At 36.8% G+C, this 20,801-nt stretch overlaps 2 protein-coding genes across 2 annotated transcripts; both read left to right on the top strand.

The window, feature by feature from the left end:
• The first annotated feature begins 1,870 nt into the window (after positions 1-1,870).
• On the top strand, positions 1,871-11,063 carry LOC107046170. Its single transcript, XM_015268690.1, has 2 exons — positions 1,871-1,922; positions 10,657-11,063. Exons 1-2 carry the CDS (start codon positions 1,871-1,873, stop codon positions 11,061-11,063), a joined length of 459 nt encoding a protein of 152 aa, XP_015124176.1.
• A 1,788-nt stretch (positions 11,064-12,851) lies between these two features.
• Positions 12,852-17,154, top strand: LOC107046167. Its single transcript, XM_015268688.1, has 4 exons — positions 12,852-13,060; positions 13,148-13,300; positions 15,727-16,204; positions 16,892-17,154. Exons 1-4 carry the CDS (start codon positions 13,049-13,051, stop codon positions 17,152-17,154), a joined length of 906 nt encoding a protein of 301 aa, XP_015124174.1. The 5' UTR covers positions 12,852-13,048.
• The last annotated feature ends 3,647 nt before the right edge of the window (positions 17,155-20,801 follow it).

The following is a 20,801-nucleotide window of genomic DNA, read 5'->3' as shown; positions in this document are numbered from 1 at the left end:
CCTAATATTTTCATTACGAAATCTAGTTAATGGTTTTTTTTGTGACACTAAAGTGTGAACAGGTGAATTAACGTGAACATCCAGCCGAGAAATGAATAATAGTGATGGCCTTCTCCAATACCCAGAGTTTCCCTGTACCTAATGCGAACAAGAGGGGAACGTATACATCATACATTCTATGAAATCAGTGTTGGATCGAGAAAAACGTACAAATTACTTCCTATTCTAATTGTTAGGTTTTTTTCACTCCCCAGCGTTTTGTCTATTTTTTGCTGCCCAATATCAATCTTTTCATAGTTTTTTTTTAACGAATTTATAACTGCGATCAGTGATAAAGAACGGATGAGCTGGTGACAGTAATTACAAATCATTCGTGTGACGAATTTGGAAATTACGTAGGGATATATGGGAATGGTTTTATCTGGAACGAAATGAGAGAATCCCTGAGGCGTGAAGAGTTGAAAAATGGTCTGTGGGGATATTAAATAAGTGTTTAAGAACAATTGGATGGAAACAGCAATTTTTATTTTTACCCAAGTATTTCCGTTTCATCTAACAGTTTAGTTTGGAAATGTCACAGAACGGGTAAGCAATTTTGTGAAAACGTAACACTTGGAAAAATGGGCAAAGGTACACATCATCACCCTCACGTGAAAACCTAGGTTGCTATTAATGAATTTAAACCTCTTTGAGTCATCTCATATTATCGAATGGATGCTCACATAGATCAACGGGTGTCTCCAACCGGCACCTTTCCCTCTAAAGGCATGTTTATATAAATATTATTCTTTTTTTTATTAAGGTATTCAAATTAAATTCAAAGTGCTTGGTAAGGCGAATCAATCAAGCCCTACCAGCACTTAGCATGACCCAGGTTTCGCGACGGGGACGCGGCTGGTTCGAACCCCAAAAAACCCATATCGATAGAGGATGGCAAAGTGCATGTTTACCGAAAAATGATCAAAAATTTAATAATTTTAAAATTGCTTTTATCTCTGAAAACTGGCATTGAGTCACTATAGGAATTCAATAAAATTCTTTAGAAGAAGCGCTCCTAGAATTCGATTCTAATGAATGTTAAGAAGCGCTTACCTACATTTTCCATCTGTGCTACCCTTACTAAACATATTCAGTAGAAATATATGAAAGGAAAAGAAATTATTCGAAAGTTTCTTAAATTTATTTTATCAATTACATTAAAAAGAATTTTTTTTCACTTTTTCATTAATTTGTTTCTTTGCGAACTTGTCCATGCATGCACTGAGAAAAAACATTTCTAATATCTGAAACATATTTTCTTGAGACAAGTAATTTTTCTTCAATTGTCATTTTCTCGCAAATGAATCGTCAATCTTCAAGTATTTATTATTTTCATAATTTTTTTGTTATGCAGTTCCAACATTTCGATATCTAATATATTCATGATATAATGCGCAACGATAGTAATAAATGAGTATTTATTCGCGTTTCGTGAACCGTAAACATTCTGAGATCTAATCCAGTGAAAATAATTTACTTCTCTCAAGTAAATTTGGTCTACATATTAGAAAATTTTTCTCTGTGTGTAACTTCTGCCAGAACATTGCAGAAGACGAGGAAACCCTTTGACGTATTCAATTCAACTGATGGTCACTGTAACATTTGACACTTTAGGGATTATGTTGAGACTAAACAAATGTTTTTTCTCCTTTTCTAAAAAAAAGATATAACACAGAGGAAATCCAAAATGATGGGTTCGCTAGATTAGAAGATATCTTATCTGTTTTATTGATAACCAATTCATGTTCTTCGTAGGTTTTTTCGCAGCCTACAGTATGGTCTATGAACCTTGTTACTCGTATTTACAATTTTCATAGCAGTTTCATAAATCATGATATTACTATTTATTGTCCTGGGATTCGTGGAAATTAATTCTGTCAATGGTAAATAAAACATTCAATGATTTGCTTTCCGTTACAACGATATTAGTTGGATAGCAGCTTAGTATTTCGATTTCCGGTTGACAGTAGCTTGAAAATGATCTTGAAAAGAGAAAATACAATCATCAATTGATAGTGAAGTGAAACTCTTTGGATGATTCTCCTTGAAATGAAAGGGAAAGTGAATTATTCCGATCATCTAGTAAACCCCTCTGTTACCTTTTCATTCTCTCGTTAGTGTCTCATTTCATGGATTTGGAATCAAGGTAAATGATACAATTTCTGATCAGAAGTTGTATCTGATCATGCAACCGCGTTTAGCAGTCTCTGCCAGTTTTTTTCCAAATTTATTGTCAACCGCGGAAAGGATGATATTCCAACTTTGATTCTCAGTCGAAATAATGTAATTAATATCCCCAAAAACTCACCAAATAAATAATGAAACGTCATGAGTGCGCCACCACCTAGGAAAAAATCGTATAGAATCTTTCTATACGGACTGTGTATAGCATTTCTATAGGTTTTTCGTATATGATATTCGGATATTTCTATACGAAAATTTCCTATACGTTTCATTTCTATACGAATTTCTACACGAATTGTATAGGGAATTTTTGTATAGAAATATCCGAATATCATATACGAAAAACCTATAGAAATTCTATACGCAAATCGTATAGAAACTTTCTATACGATTTTTTCATACGTGACAATGCCATTTTCAGTGTTTCGTTGTGAAATGAGCTGTATACCTGAACTTCCATCACTGATATTTCACAATGTAAGTGACAAATTGGTTTTCAAATTGTTAATATCAAACCTTGAACTATTCACAAAAGGCTAAAAGGATTAAGGATATTTAGCCATTTTCAGCAAATTTTATTTTTTCATGTTCAAGGAAAATTCTATAATTTTTTAATAGAAAAAACTATCGAATTCGTTAAAAAATTCTATTGAATTTCTATTGAGCTGTCCTATTAGTTTTTGGCCGATTCTATTGAAATGTTCAATAGAAAATATTCCGTAGAACAAGTCAATAGAATTCAATTTTTCTATATAACTTATTCTATTGAGATATTTTCTATAGAATATCTCAATAGAATAAGAGTAATAGAATATTTTCTTAGAATATTTCCTCAGCTCAAATTTTCTAAGTTTTCTCGTTTGATTTTCTTCATGAGAAGAAAAGAAAAATAGAATGAAAAAACTTAGAAAATTTGAGTCGAGTAAATTCTATAGAAAATATATGAAAAGAATAAGTTATATAGAAAAATCCAATTCTGTTGACTTTTTCTATTGAATGTTTTCTATTGAACATGTCACTAGAATCCGTCAAAAACTAATAGAAATTCAATAGAATTTTCTAACGAATTCGATAGGTTTTTCTATTAAATTTTTTCGTGCGTGACATGAAACTAACTTCTTTGATGTTAGAAAAAAATTAATCGCAATAGTCTGGCCAGAAATAAATGGACAAATTTTTCTTGATGCACGGATTCTTATGGGGTTTATGTTGAAATTTATAATTCACCTACTAGAAGACTCCAAAAATAAAAACTAAAGTAGAAGGTAATGTACAAAACTATACTGAATCAAATGGCCAGAGATAAATTTGGGCTACCCAGGCAAAAGGAGGAAATATTTGAAAGATTCTATCCCATATAAGCGTTTGGTGCATTTTGTTCAATCCATTTCTGAATAATGAACGTGGGTTGGTGGATTGAAATTTTTATCAAGATTAAGGGAATAACTTCATCTTTCAGTTGAAAACAAAATTTTTTTTTTCAATTGCGATTTTGGTTAAACATCCTTAGTAATGGAAACTCGATCAGAATTTATTTTTTGACACTGCTCATCTCGTATCGAAAAGTGCCTTTTCGTTTACTTGTAACTTGGAATTTTCAGCTCGTGTAATTGGCATCCCTCGGCTTCGCCTCGGGCCGCCAACTTCACACTCATGAGTCCGTCTCACTCGTATCGAAATATACTATTTCATACAATAAATATAATGATCAAAAATTTTCACCCGAATTCTAAAATTCTCGTTACAAAGTTCGATCAGTGTAAATATTCACATCGTTTTCTTCTCGCCTTGATCATCATGTTGATTACAGTAATTATTTTTTCCAATCGGATTTCGATCAATCAGAGCGCAGTATGTGAGGCTACCCGACAGTTTTACTTCGGATATTTACTCCTAGTTTTTGAATATTTCGCAGTACCCGAGTGAAAATTTTGATCAGGTTGGCTGATCAGAAGTAAGACAGAAAAAAAATACTGGTCCGCCTTTCCTGATCAGGCGTTTCCGATAAGTATTCAGCCAGTTACTGACGAAACTATCTGGATCCATCGAGACTCAGTCTTTCTTGATCGTATTCTGACCACTCGAACAGTTCGGATCCGCACATTTGGATGAGATTTGGCTCCTCAACAGCGTTACAAGTTCTTGTCAAAAACTGACCTTGTTCAGTTGTTTCGGATCAGTTTCGGACTCCAGCCTGATTTAAATTTCCACTCGGGTAGCTCTTCATTTTTTCGACTCATTCCAGATTGAATCTAGTATTTATTATTTATATTTAAGTGTTATTACTATGTCTATATAGCCGACCGTAATGGTTAAATGAATTAGGTGTTGCTTCGGTTAGGACTTGGATGGGAGACCGCTTAGGAACACCCTCGCCCAAAAATTTCGGAAGGTAGCTAGGCTCGGTGTGGTGACCTAATGTGCCCCTCTAGTCAGTGTAACAGGAGGGCACGTTAGGGCTTTGCACAATGGGTCGGCTGTACGACTAGGGTTTTCCATGGTTTCCCGTGTACTGCTAACCCACATGGGGTACAGTTAAGAGTAAGATGGCCCATGGCAATGCAGATAAAAATCAGAAGAGAGAATTGGGAGAGGCAAGGCAGACGAATGGGGAGCCTATAAAACCGTAATGGTAGTAGGGAAGAAATATGAATAAAAAAAAAATACCATGCCCAGATACAATATGTGTGTGTGTGTGTGTATGTGTATGTGTGTTTTTTTTTTTTTTTTTTTTTTTTTTTTTTTTTTTCGTCTGTTGGAGAATGCATTTACGCACGACCACCTGAGGGAGGGTACAGTGGCTTCCCTCCGTCAAGTGAGTGTGGGACTCGGACAGGAATTGTCAATACCCACTAAACTCCCATCAGACAAATTCACTAACCTTTAAATCCCTCGCGGCACCACCGTTAAGTATTACTTCGCGAGGGAGGTCTTAGCTGTATGCTCTTCCAACTTATGAATCTCATGTACGTCCCCCTAACCTGCAAAGATGTTAAGTGTGATTAGGAGGTTCCAAGAAAGATTTCTCACCTATAATGCAGCTTTCCGCTTGCGTTCCTCGTCTCTGAGCTCTTTCAAGACTTGTGTTGCAAAGTTGCTCGTTGCTTCCCAGGCTGCTTGTGATGACAGCATCGCTTCCGTCAATACTTCCGGGAGGACTTTCCTCCCCAGTTGATATTCCCACTCATTCCGGGCTTCGTCGAAACGGGGGCACTTGAAGAATACGTGATCTGCATCTTCGAATTCCCCAGCACAATGAGGGCACTCGGCAGAATCTTCATGCTTAAATTTATGAAGATAGGCCCTGAAGCATCCATGTCCTGAAAGCATTTGGCAAAGATAATAATTTACTTCTCCATGCTTTCGTCTTACCCAACTGTCCACCTGGGGGATCAAGCGATGTGTCCATCTCCCCTTTGTAGAACTATCCCACTTTAGCTGCCAGCGTATCAGGCTATTCTTACGCTCCTCGGTCGCCAGCTCTTCGGGACTCAGCAATTCTGCTTTCCTACGCCAGTACAAGGATGTTCGCTCTTCAGCTAGTACTTCCATCGGTAACATTCCTGCGATGACGCAGGCCGCGTCCTCAGAAACCGTCCTGTACGCACTTGCGACTCTAAGTGCGCTAAGTCGATAAACCGGTGCGATCTTACGTCGTGCTTCTTGTAGGTGTAATACGTCTCCCCAGATGGGGATAGCATATGTGAGCACTGAAGTGATCACTGAACACAACAGTGCGCGTCTCCTTTGCTTGGGTCCTCCGATGTTAGGCATAAGACGAGATAGAGTGGCTCTAACGCTGGATGCCTTGGTCTCCACATGTTCCGCTTGCGACTTGAAATTCAGTCGTGCATCTATCATCACCCCTAGGTATCGAATAGACGGCTGGGAGGTGATTTCACAAGGCCCCACTTGCAGAGTGATGGTCTCAATTTTTTTCCTGCTGGTGATCAATACTGCTTCGGTCTTGTGCTCCGCAAGCTTCAGACCTACTGAGTCCATCCAGCGGCGAATCCTCTCGAATGTGATGTCAAAGGTGAGGTTGATCTCCTCCAAGTACTTTCCCACGATGACCACTGCTACGTCGTCCGCAAATGCCACAAGTTTAGTCTCTTGCGGCAATTCGAGTTTCAGCAGCCCATCATACATGATGTTCCATAGCAAGGGGCCGAGTACTGAGCCTTGGGGCACACCTCCAGTCACCATGTACTCTTCAGGGCCATGCTCCGTGTCATACTTGAGGATCCTTTCGCTGAAGTAGCTGCGGACTATCTCACACAAATATCCTGGTACATTGAACTTTGCAAGGGCCTTCATGATACAGTCCCACCGGGCTGAGTTGAAGGCGTTCTTGATGTCCAGGGTGGCTACTAGGCAGTATTTCTTGGTGCCATTGAGCCACCTCTTCCCTGAGATCGCTTCTCTGGCAGTTTCGACGACGAGATTGACGGCATCCAAAGTTGATCGACCTTTCCGAAAACCATATTGGTTTCCAGCTAGCATAGGTTCGACTGCTGCTTCAATTCTTTGGTGGACGATACGTTCGAGAATCTTGCCACCGGTATCAAGCATACAGAGGGGACGATAAGATGAAGGGTCATCCGGTGGCTTATCTCCTTTCGGAAGTAGTACTAGCCTCTGTTGCTTCCACATGGCAGGAAAAATTCCTTCTACGAGGCACTCATTATATACATCCAAGAACTGCTCCGGTATCGTCTGAATGGCTGTCTTCAGTGCGACGTTCGGAATCCCATCCAGGCCAGGGGCCTTGTTGTTTCCTACTCTCGTACACGCCTCCAACAGCTCTTCTCTAGTAATCTTTGGTACGTTGCCAACCTGTTGACGTTCTGAAGAATTACAGAGTTCCTGTTGGTGGGGGAACAGTACCTTCACGATCTTCTCCATGAGCACAGGACACGATGGTGACTGCATTGGTTGACTTTTGAGTCGTGTCATCACCACCTTGTAGGGTCTCCCCCACGGATCGTTTTCCACCTCAGATAGGAGGTCGCTCCAGCATTGCTTCTTACTGCGCTTTATAGCTTTGCTGAGCTTTCGCCGTGCCTTCTTATACATCATCTCCAACTCATCAAAGTTCGGTTTTTGACGGCCTCGCTGAGATTGTCTCCTAGCTGCATTGCATTTTTTCCGCAGACCGGCTATGGATTCATTCCACCAGTACACAGGCGTGTGTGTGTGTGTGTGCGTGTGTGTGTGTGCGTGCGTGTGTGTGTGTGTGTGTGTGTGTAGTACCTATTACCATTGAGGACCTTACAATGCTCCGTAGTGACTATTACCATGTCCATGGTAATAATTACAAAACTTTGATGATGTTTACTATGTGCAGATTTCGACCTAGCAATCTTTACTATTTTGTTTTCCCCATGTATCCATAGAAGCATGAAATAACGAAGAAGTAGTGCTAGAAGTTATATTTCTTGCTTGCACAGAGACTAATTTTTTTTTGAAAATACTAAATCGATTTTTGCAATAAAAATTGTCAATCTTGACGCACGCTTCGCATGTTTGGCACACAAAAATCCTTTTTTGACCATTTTTAATAAACCATTTATTGACACAAGTAAGACTTGCTTGAGAACTCGACTGTTTTTCTTTCAGGGTAGGTATTTACTAATCGAATTCTGCAACGAGATTTTTGCAAATATCGATCGACTGGGCTAAACAAATGCCAGATAATAAGTCACGCACCCTCTGATGAATAACTATTGTGAAGTTAGAATTCGGCTGATGGTTTATCATCAACATGCTTATGCAGAGAAAATAAAATTTGATGGGTTTCTCACTGTTTTGAGCCTTTTGTTAATCGTTTAAGGTGTGATGTCAACACAAAAAAAAATTACTTTTTACCAGTACCGACCGGTACTTGAGGGAAATTCACTTTTGGAAAGTCCTAAAAATACTCGTCCCAAATACGTTTTGTGTCCTTGGGTGAAGTACCACAGCTGCCGATCGAGTAGAAATGGTACTGGGAGGAAGTAGCTTCACTACTTTCTGCCAGTACTTTTAGTACTTTTCACAATTACTAGTACAAGTACTAGTACTTTTTACAAGGTACTAGTAAAAAGTAATTTTTCAACTTCTCTCAAGTACTTTTAGGACTTAATTTCAGTACTTCCAATTGATTACTTTATTGAGAAAAGTGAATATTATTACCGGATAGAATGGGCTTTCTTATGCGTTTTTGTAAATAGAAATGTTCAGCAGAAGACATTTTGTAGAAAAAAATCAATAGATTGCGATTTTTATGAATGTTTTCGAGAATTATTGGTATGCTTTCCAACCTGCAAAATTTCAATTTTGTTGAGGTGTTTATGTTTTATGTTGCTATCAACATTTAAAAGGCTTCGAAAAATTGTTTTCAATTTCTTTTCAATTTGATTACTCACAAAAAGGGAATTATTTGGATTTTTGAATTTTTTGCAAAATTCGTTTTTCAGAAGAGGTGGAAAAACATTTTTGAATTATTATACTCAACTTATATTTAGTTTATTTGGTACTTTTGAAAAGAACCAGCCAGGTATACAGTACAAGTAATTTTTTTACTTGTCCCAAGTAACAAAAGTACTTGTGACAAGTACTGAGGTACTTCTCACCAGTACACAGATACTTGACGCATTGTACTTGCATCAAGTTGTTTTGTAACTTCGAGGAAGTACAGAAATGTGCCTTTTTCCCAGAAACCCTTGGTACTGGGTACAAGTACTTTTTCTACTGATCAAAAATAATTTTTTTCTTGGGTGAATCATTTTAATACTAATTTGTCACTTTTATTGTGAAATATCCGTGACGGCACTCCAGGTAAATGGTTAGCACAACAAAACACTAAAACTGGCAGTTTGACGGACTCATGAGGTTTCATCGTTTATTCTACTATGGTCATGATTGATATTGCCCAGAATGAGATCCCTTCTACATTCTCCATATTTCCATAGAATAGCTCAATTCATTTGGTTGCCTAATCATATATCTATGAAATCCATTTTAGATTGGGAAAAACGTGCAAATTACGCCTTAGTGTAATTGCTGATATTCTTTCTCCCCAGCATTTTGTATATTTTTTACTGTCCATTCTATACGTTTCAATTGCTTTTTTTGTCTTCTAAATTTATAACTGTAATCAGTGGTGAGGAACGAATGACTCGACCACAGTAATTGCAAATTATTGGTGTGATGAATTTAGAAAATACGTAGGCATTTGTGGAAATTATGTTTTTCGAGGAACGAAATTGGGGAATCCCTGAGACGTGAAGCATTAGAGGAGGGGGAATGGGTATATTTCAGAAGCGTTTGGGACCATTTCGATGGAACCAACAATTTTTATTTTTAGCAAAGTATTTCCGTTTCATCTATAAGTTTAGTTTAGAAATGTCACTGAATGGTTAAACAATTTATCTATTGGTGAATTATCTTTTTAAAAGTTATTAAAAATTTATTATGTTCGATGTGATGGCACATACGAAACAATTTAGCGCTCAGCTTGTCCATTAAATTTTTTCGCATGTTGGGAAATTCTCTTTGATTTTGATTAAGATTCTATTAACAATTCCGTTGGCTTTTTGCCAATTCTGTTGAAGAAATCCGCAATTACTCCACACGATCTTTTAAGAGTAGATCGTACCGAAATTTTCGGAAAAAATAGGAATTATGATTTCTTCAATTTTTCTGTAGTCGAACATAAAGTTATTGATTTCTTTTGTATTCATTCGATCCCCATAAAAACTGAATCACATAAATATATTACCTCAATTAATTTGGTCGTCTAATCGCAGCATTAGTCTTTATTTACCAGCAAAACGTATCTCATCCATTGAGAAATATCAAAAAGAGGGGTCAATCAATCAAAATAATGATATCATCAAAGACTGTTAACAATCTACTGAGATACGTATTCTCTGCATTGAATCTCTATTGCATCGTATTTTATTCAACTGAAGATACTCCAATTATACCTGAGACCCATGAAAAAAAAATCTACAGAAAATTCTAGCGCCGTCATTGTGAACTCCTATTTGATTTGTTTTTCTTCCTAATATTTACAACAAGTTTGTTGTCTTTGTAGCTTGTTTCGTTGAATAGAAATAAAAATGACGAAATTAGCTTGAAGTCATTAAATTTAGACTAGTTCGTATGAAACTTAATGTATTGAAACCCACTAATAGAACTCTTGTAGCGTATTTCCCAGATCTCGACGCTTCGCGTCTCGTGTCTAATTCAGCCGGTTTCAGGCTTCGTGACATAAAATTTTGTTCAGTACTTGTTGGGAAATTTCGTCCTTAACGTGTGTGGTTACATCACTCGCAGTACTTGTGATGTGTGTACTTTCGTTAAAGACGAAATTGCCCCACATGTACTGAAATATACTATTGCACCACTTTTACCGATTTTTTGATCCTTCTTTCATCTCACCTTCAGGTTTGATATGTTATCACTGCACAGGCGTATCTCCATATGACTCCTGCGTCTTAGACAACGGAGTGGCCGTCGGATGTGACAAGAGATGGTGCACAATTATACGTCGAGAATTTCACGATCCACCTGGTACCCTAGTATACTTCCTGCGTACCTGTCAAAATACCCCGCAGTATATAAATGCGGAAGTCAATGACTCCAACTACAGAACCTTCTACCATGCCTGCGCATCGGATCTGTGTAATTCAGGTGAAGGGAGACTCACGCCTAATTCAATAGCCCCAATAAAGGAGGAACAGGGCAGAGTCTTGGTAGTTCCAGGAATTACATCCAATGCGTCATCGGTTTTTCCATGTTATTCTATTCTATTCTGTGCTCTTGGTTCATTGCTGTTACTTTTAATGTCATAAGTTCCGGTTTTTTGGGCTCGTCAACTCTCATTAATTGCAAATAGGTCTTAAAATAAATTATATGTTCTGTTAGTTCTGGAATAATTCTCATGACTGTAAACTAGCAATTTGTTGTTTAATTGGAAAGGTTCTTGTACAAAAATAAGTGTTGAAGATAATTTATAAAATAACTGTCATGTTTATTCGAGGGGCTATTCACAGGCGAATTGGGTGACATCGCGTTTACAAAATGTAATCGATAACCCAGGATTACGGGACTGATTACACTGATTACCATTGCCTATGTGATAACTATGATTACCAAGACTACAGAATGTGATTACATGATTATAAATGATTTCCTAGATTACATTCTGTGATTACCAAACATCTGTAATTATTGAAATCACAAGAGATGGCCTCTTATTAAGTATGAATTGATTGAAAAATTAATTATTAGAACCTGCAAAGAAATGAGGGAGGAGGGGCGGGGATTAGAACAGCGAATGCAGCCTTCATCATTCCATCTAAAAATTTGGGCATTTATAAGTGCTATCAGAAAATAAATTTACTGAATATCTACCATTGATAGAGAATGCAACTTGCCAGCAGATGGGCATGGGATAATCCAGAGATAATTCAGTCGTTGGTTCTCCAGAATAAGAAACTTAAACTCTGTTGAATCAATTTTCTACGGACAAATGCTCTGTGCAAAACGCATTTCTGACGAATAAAAAGTGCGCATGTGTCAACAAAAATGGCAACTTCCGGTCGAGTTGCGGACAGTTTTATTCATGAAATACGTAAAAAAAATATTAATTGGAGGGATAAATAATTGAAAAGCCAGGAACAACCAAGGCAAGCATTTAAAAAAAAACAGACCTTCCATTGTGATTTCTAAAAATTTACATGAGTTTTTCAACATGGAAAAACCTAAAAAAGGTGCTACGAAAAGATGTTGTTATGGTCTATGCAAAAGTGACTCTCGCTCCAAAAAACTTCAGTCATGGAATTATTATTTTATTCGTTTCCCGAAGCCGTGCCTACACTGAGAAAAAAAATTTCTAAGAAATAGAAATTCTATGATTGATCCAAATCGTTCATCGATTGAATAGTCGCAAAAGAAAATGCTATTGTAAGACACAAATATCGATTTGAACTAAACCAAAATTGGATTGTATGAAATCGATTTTGTTATAGTATAGTATATTTTGTTTATTCTATCGAATTTAGAAAATACTTGTTTTTGCGACAAAATCGATTTCATACAATTCAATTTTGGTTTAGTTCAAACGCTTCGGATTTGGCGCAAATAATTTTTTTTTCACAATTGCAATGGAAAAATAATCAGTTCAAATGATGAAGAATTGCGTTTGTCGTAAACAAGAAACTGCGCTTCGCGAAAGTCTCGCATCAATGAGTATCCAACAATATGTTCCTCATAGGCCAAATGAATATTTTATTGCATCTATGAATTCTGCTTTCAATCGAACAGATATTCTTTTGCGGGATATCGTGACGCTGATAAATTGGATAATTATATGCTTTATTCGAAGAAGATATCTGATAATACAGACATTGCTTTGTATGTACTGAAAAGTAGATAGCAACAAAAAAAAAGTTTAGACAACTGATCTTATTCTTTTTCAATCGAAAACATTAAAATTAAATCGATATTTGTTTCTTACAATAGCATTTATTCTTTTGCGACTATTCAATCGATGAACGATTTGGATCAATCGTAGAATTTCTATTTCTTAGAAATTTTTTTTCTCAGTGTAGAATTCCGTAAGGGTAATGTGAAAGAATCAATAAAAAGACATTCAACTGAATGCAAAAAATGCGCAAAAAGTGACAAGTGGGTGAGGTTATGTGGGCGAAGAGATGAGGGTTTAAGATCCATCGAAAACATTACTAAGGAAACATACATTTGTTCCCTTCATTTTCTTGGGGAAAGTGGTCCTACTGAAGAAAATCCGGATCCAATTCCTCTGATTAACAGAAAAATGAACAAGAGAGTAAGTAAAACAATGGGTACCCAATTTCACACGATATTCGTCGCTCTTGTAGAGGTAAGTGATTGATAAATATTGCAATTTTTACAGTGTGCAGCTCCGAAACGTACATCTCTTGCTGAGAAATATGTAAAGATATCTCCACGACAACACCTTCAAACAAAAAATTCCTCAATAGATGCTGATGAGATGCTCATTGACAAGGAGTCCTCTGGAGACCACTATGTAGAAAAGACGATGCAGGTAATCGTTCATTGATTTACAAATATGAGGCACACTTTTTTATCTGTTCGGCGAACAAAAACCGTATAAAGCAAATCCTCATGTAGTCCATTGAGTAGAATTTTTCTCTTCATTCAAAAGGGATTGGAAATGACAACAGGAGTAGGTTTGGGGCATATTGTGGTCTCAATTCAATAGACAAGCGGTTGAACAGTTCAAATTCAGTCAATTTCTTACTAAGTTTGAAATCATATTGTCATTTTTGTGAGTTCCTGTTCCACCGGTGTTATATTCCTATAGCAAAAAAAAATATCAGTTCGATTGGATCATTGCTTCTTCATTTAATTTTTCGTGACTATACCATACATATTGTTTGATTAGAATCCTTGGAAACCCTTTGGCAAAAAAAAGGAATCTCGTAAAATAGCAACATAATTTCTCACTATTTTTTATTCTTTTCAATAACTTTATATTAAGCAAGATAGTCAACATCAATAGGGTCTACGGGGTGGGTTCCGTAGATGTACCAACACCTTCAATATCTTGGAACGATGCTGGATGAGATGCTAGCCCAGATACAATTTCTTAAATATTCATAAGGCCCCAGCTGACCATTGGGATAACAATTCATCAAAGAGACAACGATTTTCAGGATTTTTTTATAACGTCCGGACGAAGAAAATGAACTACTATGATCTGAAAGAGGAAACAAAGCAAATATGGAAAGAAAAAATCATGATAAATCATCCGGAAAAATGCCGGGGAGGGATTTTGATTACCTATAGATATTTTAGATTAAATGTTCAATTAATGTAATAATGGGCTAGTCCTAATATTGTTGAATCCTTGTCGCATGTCCGGTAAGAAATTGAAGGTGATTAGAAATAGGTTCAGCTGAATATTTCCTCTCCAGAGACAAAATAAATACGGAATTTTATTCAAATTTTTCAGACGCCTATATCCGGAAGGTTGAAAATTTAGGGGGGGAGACGGGGAGGGGTCCCAGATTATATTTTTATGAAATCTAGCCCTCGGGAAACATGCGTTGATTTTTTATAATTTTTAGAAGAGTGAATTTCGGGGAAAATACATGAGTATGTTGTTTTTTTGGGGGGTTGAAGACAGCCGCATGTATTCGGAGGGTTAAAAATTCACGGGGGTGAGGGGAAGGTGTCCCATTATATTTTTATGAAATATACCCCTCCGGAAACATGCACAGATTTTTTATAATTTTTTTAAAAATAAATTTCGGGAAAAATCCATGAGAATGAAGTTTTCCTGGGGGGTTGAAGACAGCCGCATGTATCCGCAGGGTTGAAAATTTAGTGGAGTGGGAGGACGCGGTTCCAGATGACATTTTTGCACAAGTCACTTCTGTATGCGTTGATTTTTTTTAAATCTATTCCGTGGGTATTTTTACGGCATTTTTTATTCATTTTTTTTATTTTTGAGAATAAACCCACAAAACGCATACCATCGGAGGAGTGACTACATTACTGACTACAGTATTGTATAAATGTAATCTGGAACGCCTCCCTCTAACCCCTCTAAATTTCCAACCTTCCGGATACATGCGGCTGTCTTCAACCCCCTGGAAAAACACCATTCTCATGTATTTTACCTGAGATTTATTTTTAAAAGAATTATAAACAATCAGCGCATGTTTCCGGAGGAGTAAATTACATAAAAATGTAATCTGGGACCTCTTCCCCTCACCTTCCTGAATTTTCAACCCTCCGAATATATGCGGCTGTCTTCAACCCCACAGAAAAACCGCATACTCATGTATTTTCCCCGAAATTCACTTTTTTAAAAATTATAAAAAATCAACGTATGTTTCCCGAGGAGTATATTTCATAAAAATATAATCTGGGATCCTTCCCCGTCACCCCCCTAAATGTTCAACCCTCCAGATACATGCGTCTGTTTTCCACCCCATTTAAAGACCCAACTCCCGGGTTTTTTAATGTAATTTATTAGTACAGTTAGCACCAAAAGTTGTGCTAATCTTTTGCCAGAATCGTTCCCCAGTTTCAGCGTCATACTAGCGCTAAAGGATCAATCAATCCATAAATGGGCAGTTGTTGGTTGTGGTGTCGTGCTCTCGCAAAAAAATTAAATAAAGAAAGAATAAAAAGTGAAGTACCACCGACGTCGTTCCTCTCTTCCCCCTTGCAGACTTTTCTGTTTATCGGATTCTCGGGGGTGAAAAAATTATGAGACTTGTGTTTTACGTTCAGTGGAGAATAACAAGTCTCGCAAAGTTTGGGATAATTGTCATTGGGACAGTATTTAATTGTTGACTTGAAGTTGTGTCTGAATTTTTTTAGTCTACGTTATTTTTCCAAATTGCTCCTGCTGTTGATTTTTACGTGACAGTTCGATATTTAGACAGCAACTATGATATTCCATAAATTTCTTTCTAATTCCACGCTTTCGAATTTCAGAGAAACGTAGTCTGGGGAACGCGTGTGGCCGAGGCAAATGATGGAAGAACGTGTAACTCCGAAGTCATGAACGATACAGACAGAGCTTCTGATGTTAATTGTATGGAATCCATCGCCTCGACTTCCTCAGTGATGAATGACGAGTCTGCTCATGATGATGAATTCGAGGCAGCACTTGAGACTTCAAGTTATGAAGCAGAAGTTGAAGTTTTTGATGAACTAATCGATGAGAAAATCCAGGAGTTTATCAATTCATCTATAAACACAGAAGTTTTCACAACATCGCCAACTGCCAGTACTGAGGGCCACAATTATGACCAGAGAAAACACGTAAAACATGTATTCAGAGATTTTGGGACTCAGACCGTGAAGAAGTGGGCATCGCGGACATTGAGCGTGCAAACTGAGAAGAGATCAGTAATGCATGACTTTGAAAACAACTTGCAATCTGATCCCAAAGAATGTTTCTTCTATACAGGTCTATATTTTTGTCAGATAAAAATTCTTTTGTCATTTCTGAGTCCAGCATGTTATCATTTGCAGTATTGGAACACTCCAATAAATGGATTAGCTGATAATAATGAGGATGATAGAATGAGTGATGATAGAATGAGTGATGATGAAGATAATCCTAGATTGAAATTAACTATCAGGCAACAATTAATATTAGTTCTGGTCAGATTACGTGTTGGTTTATTAATTCAAGACTTGTCGTATCGTTTCAAAATTTTTGTCTGACTTATAACAAAAATCACAGTAACTTGGATTCAATTTATGTACATGGAATTTGATAGGATATTTCGCGCAGAGGGGAAACCAAATAACAAAAGCATAAAACAAATGCGCATGTTTCCACCGCGCCAAATAATTGCTCGTACATTACCGAAATCTTTCAAGAAATTGAACAATATTGGAGTTTTGATAGATTGCACCGAGTTTTTCTGTCAATCTCCTGCTAATTTTGAACAGCAAGGTAACATGTACTCGTCATATAAAGCACACTCAACTTTTAAAGTATTGATAGGATGCACACCTAATGGAGCAATTTGTTTTGTATCTGATGTATATGAAGGGTGCATTTCCGATCGAGAAATTTTTATACGGTCCCAATTTGCTGATTATCTAGAAGAAGGCGACTTAGTACTCGCTGATAGAGGTTTCACAGTTTCAGATTTGGTTCAAGCGAGGGGAGCCCATTTGAATATACCTCCCTTCTTAAAAGGACGAAAACGCCTAACAGCTCAAGAGGAACTTCAGACAAAGTTTATTGCTAAACAGAGAATATATATTGAACATGCTGTAGGTAGGATTAAACAATTTCGTATATTACACCGTACATTACCACTAACTTTAAGTGGTATGATTTCACAGATCGTTTTCATTTGTGCATGCCTGGTGAATTTCCAGAAACCTATTGTGAAGGATTGAACGAAAAATTCTTCAATATTTCATTTTATATTAATTGAATCAAAATGAATTACTCGTATTATTTATATTCATAACTTTTTTATTGAACTCTGATGTCTTTGATCAATAAAAATATCAATATTTGAACCCTTAATACTCATTGACTTGAAACCCAATCATAAATAAATAAATAAAACATTTATTACTTAAGTTCTATCGATTATAGAAACTTCGAATGTTTTTGACTATGTCTAACTTTAAAGTTATAGATTTTTGCTATAGANGCGCCTCCTCCACAGGATTCTTGCAAAGAATCTATTAATTGTTTCTCCTTCACTTCGGGATTGCACATCTTTTGTCTGAGAGTAGGATTGTAATCACGTTTCTTTGTCTTTGATTTTTTCTTTGTGTATGACACTTCATCAGCACAATGAGCTTGTTTACGTTTCTTTCCCTGATTCCATTTGCACAAATTGCTTGTGCAAGAATTCTCCTTATCGTCATTAAGAATATAAAATTCTAAAGCAAATAGGAGTGCTGCTACGTGACTGCACCTACCCATGGCAGAGGCCTTGCACTCACATTTTGCATCAACAATCTGGCTAGTCGTGTAATCTATCATGACCATCACACAATATCGAACATCAGCTTTGAATGAAGCTTCAACTTTACACGTGAGGCAATAGAACTTTTGATCATCAGTAGAAGAATCCATGATGTCTTGCACATGTTTACTTTCAAAATAAGTTCTCCCTCTTGAGAAAGGCTTGGCAGTTCCACAATCGATTTTTTTAATGTTTATGGTTTGTAGATCTTGTGCATCAATCATCTCAATTTCCATAAAGTATTCATAGATACACCCAAAATTAAACACTTGTGGAACTTGTATCGATGGAAATTTTGTCCACTGAGTAGGATAATCAGGTAGTTGAGCTAGACTAGAGAGAGCAGTTGTTCTCAAGTTATTCACTTTGACATTGAGCCATTGACCATTATCTACCTGGGGATCTATTTCAACTTGATTCTCCAAACACCATCTCACTCTGAAATTAATAAAATAGCATGAGAATACGCGTTGAGAAAAGGCATATCGTCAATCCCAAACAAACTAACCTCTTCATCCAATCTTCCTTTTTTCCATCGATCCTTTGATTCCGACAAGTCAACCATCGTTTTAATTGAAGAACACTATGGGCTTCAATTGTATTATAAACAAAACCAGCACCTGGGACATCGGATTCTACCAATTTTGTTGACATAAATGGTTGTGCTGGCCATTGTGTACAAAATTGTCCGCAATTTTTGAAATATCCGCCATCATTTTAGTTACATTCATAGCGCGCTTGCAACATCCGGTCAGAATGAAAAGGTCTATTGGCTATGCAAGGTTCTGAACCATAAACATCTGGGATTCCAAGAAAAGTTGATCCAGGGATCTCTGNATAAACAAAACCAGCACCTGGGACATCGGATTCTACCAATTTTGTTGACATAAATGGTTGTGCTGGCCATTGTGTACAAAATTGTCCGCAATTTTTGAAATATCCGCCATCATTTTAGTTACATTCATAGCGCGCTTGCAACATCCGGTCAGAATGAAAAGGTCTATTGGCTATGCAAGGTTCTGAACCATAAACATCTGGGATTCCAAGAAAAGTTGATCCAGGGATCTCTGAACTTACCGTTGGTAGAAATGACGCGCTCGAAAATTCAAAAACAAAATTCACGGTCTCACTAGGAGCAACTACGAATGATGACACTGATTAAAAATGATTACAGTGATTACAAATGATTACCACTTGATTACCAAAACTTGATTACAAATATGGTAATCATGTGATTACAATGATGACATTGATTTCACTAGCATTACAATTGATTACATCAGCGAGTGACACCACGATTGCGCCTGTGAATAGCACCTCGTGTTTATTTCAGTTGAGTTTTTATGTTTATCACGTAGGAAATGAGAATTTTATTGAATATGAAACTATTTCAAGCCCATAATTAACTCTTCATATTGAACACCTTAAAAATTCCCTGCTCGCCAATATTTCCAAAGAATTTTCTTCACTATTCTATATCCAATGAAAAAATACAATGCGGGCGGTATATTTTCACTGCTTGCTCCAAACAATTTACTGATTGTCAGGTAATTTGTTCTGAAATTGTAAAATTTACCATAAAGAGAGTAAAAGCAAGGGGGCTGGCAGTGATAATGCGTCTTGTTATCTCTGCCCCAGTATATGTATAGCAGTGTACCCGCCGCCAACGACGCGTAGTCAGACACTTACGGAGACGACAGCGCACACTGATAGAATGATTCATTTATTCCAAACGAGATTCGTTAACTATTAACGAATGGTAGAGTTGAATATGACCAAGTGAATATCCGTTAATAGTTAACGAATGGTTCACTTGAATGGCAAAAGTCAAGTCAAACAAGGCTCCTCTCAAATATACATTCGTTAGGCCCGGTTGGAGGGATTTTTTTCCCGAGTTGCGATTTTATGCCCCCCCAGTTTGCGGTGAAAGCAGGAAGCTTTATCCCGACCATAGCTATGTCGGTAACTGCGGGAATGGCAGGAAACCAGGGTGACATATAAAAGTGGGGCTTGGAAGGGGCCCCGCAGTTTTTGTTTCTTATTTTGTTCGTGTTTATTTTTTCCGGTAGATCTTCTCATGTTTCCTATGAAGTTTTCGAGAAATATTTGTGATTTTCGAGAGAATTCTGCGGTTTCTGCGAAAATTCCTAAAAATTCTCCAGTTTTCGAAAAAATTACAAGGATATTTAGAGTTTTCAAACAAAATTCGAGGAAATTCTAGGGTGTCCGAGCACATTCGAAGAAATTCTTCAGTTTTCTAGAAAATTCCAGAAAAAACTTGGGTTTTCGAGACAGTTGTAGATAATTCTTAGGTTTTCAAGAAAATTCTAGGAAAATTCTCCGGTTTTTGAAAAAATTAGAGGGGGCGGNTTCAAGAGTGGGGTAAAATAGACATCCGAAAAATTTGGTCCTATTCCAAAATAAAGAAAATTTTTAAAGGACATTTTCCAACAGAATCGTGTCGGTATCTTTGTATAAAGAAAAATTAGAGTTGGGAAAGATATTAACAACCAAACTTCGACTTTATTGAATTTTCCATTGAAGTTTGAAATACNTTGTATAAAGAAAAATTAGAGTTGGGAAAGATATTAACAAACAAACTTCGACTTTATTAAATTTTCCATTGAAGTTTGAAATATAAAGTAGCTTTGAATTTCCTGTTTTACTCTTGAAATAACTTTGAAATTATTAATTTTGTTTCAATGATAAATTGCACGCCCTACACATCTGACCTTTTGTTCATTTGCGAAATTTGTAAGATGGCTACTTTTCTACTCACAGCGGAAATCACCATAAAACAATAAGCGGGGAGGAGGATGAATGAGCAAGAAAAAATTTGATTGACCACCCCCCACGACGAACGTCAGAAATAATTTTTTTTTTTAATTTGAAAAATTAAAATTGTTGAAACATAAAAAATTGAGGAAGAAATCGAGGTGTCTATTTTACCCTGTTTTTTTCTTATTATGACGCAGTTTCATGAGAATGTGTTGGTTTTTATGATCTTCAAATGAAGTCGGAAGAGTAGATTTGATCAAATTCAACTCATTATTTAAATCTGGT

This window comes from Diachasma alloeum, unplaced genomic scaffold, assembly GCF_001412515.2.
Source record: "Diachasma alloeum isolate Michigan unplaced genomic scaffold, Dall2.0 Dall_scaffold_01226, whole genome shotgun sequence".
NCBI classification, from domain to species: domain Eukaryota; kingdom Metazoa; phylum Arthropoda; class Insecta; order Hymenoptera; family Braconidae; genus Diachasma; species Diachasma alloeum.
This window is presented reverse-complemented; position numbering and strand designations above follow the sequence as displayed.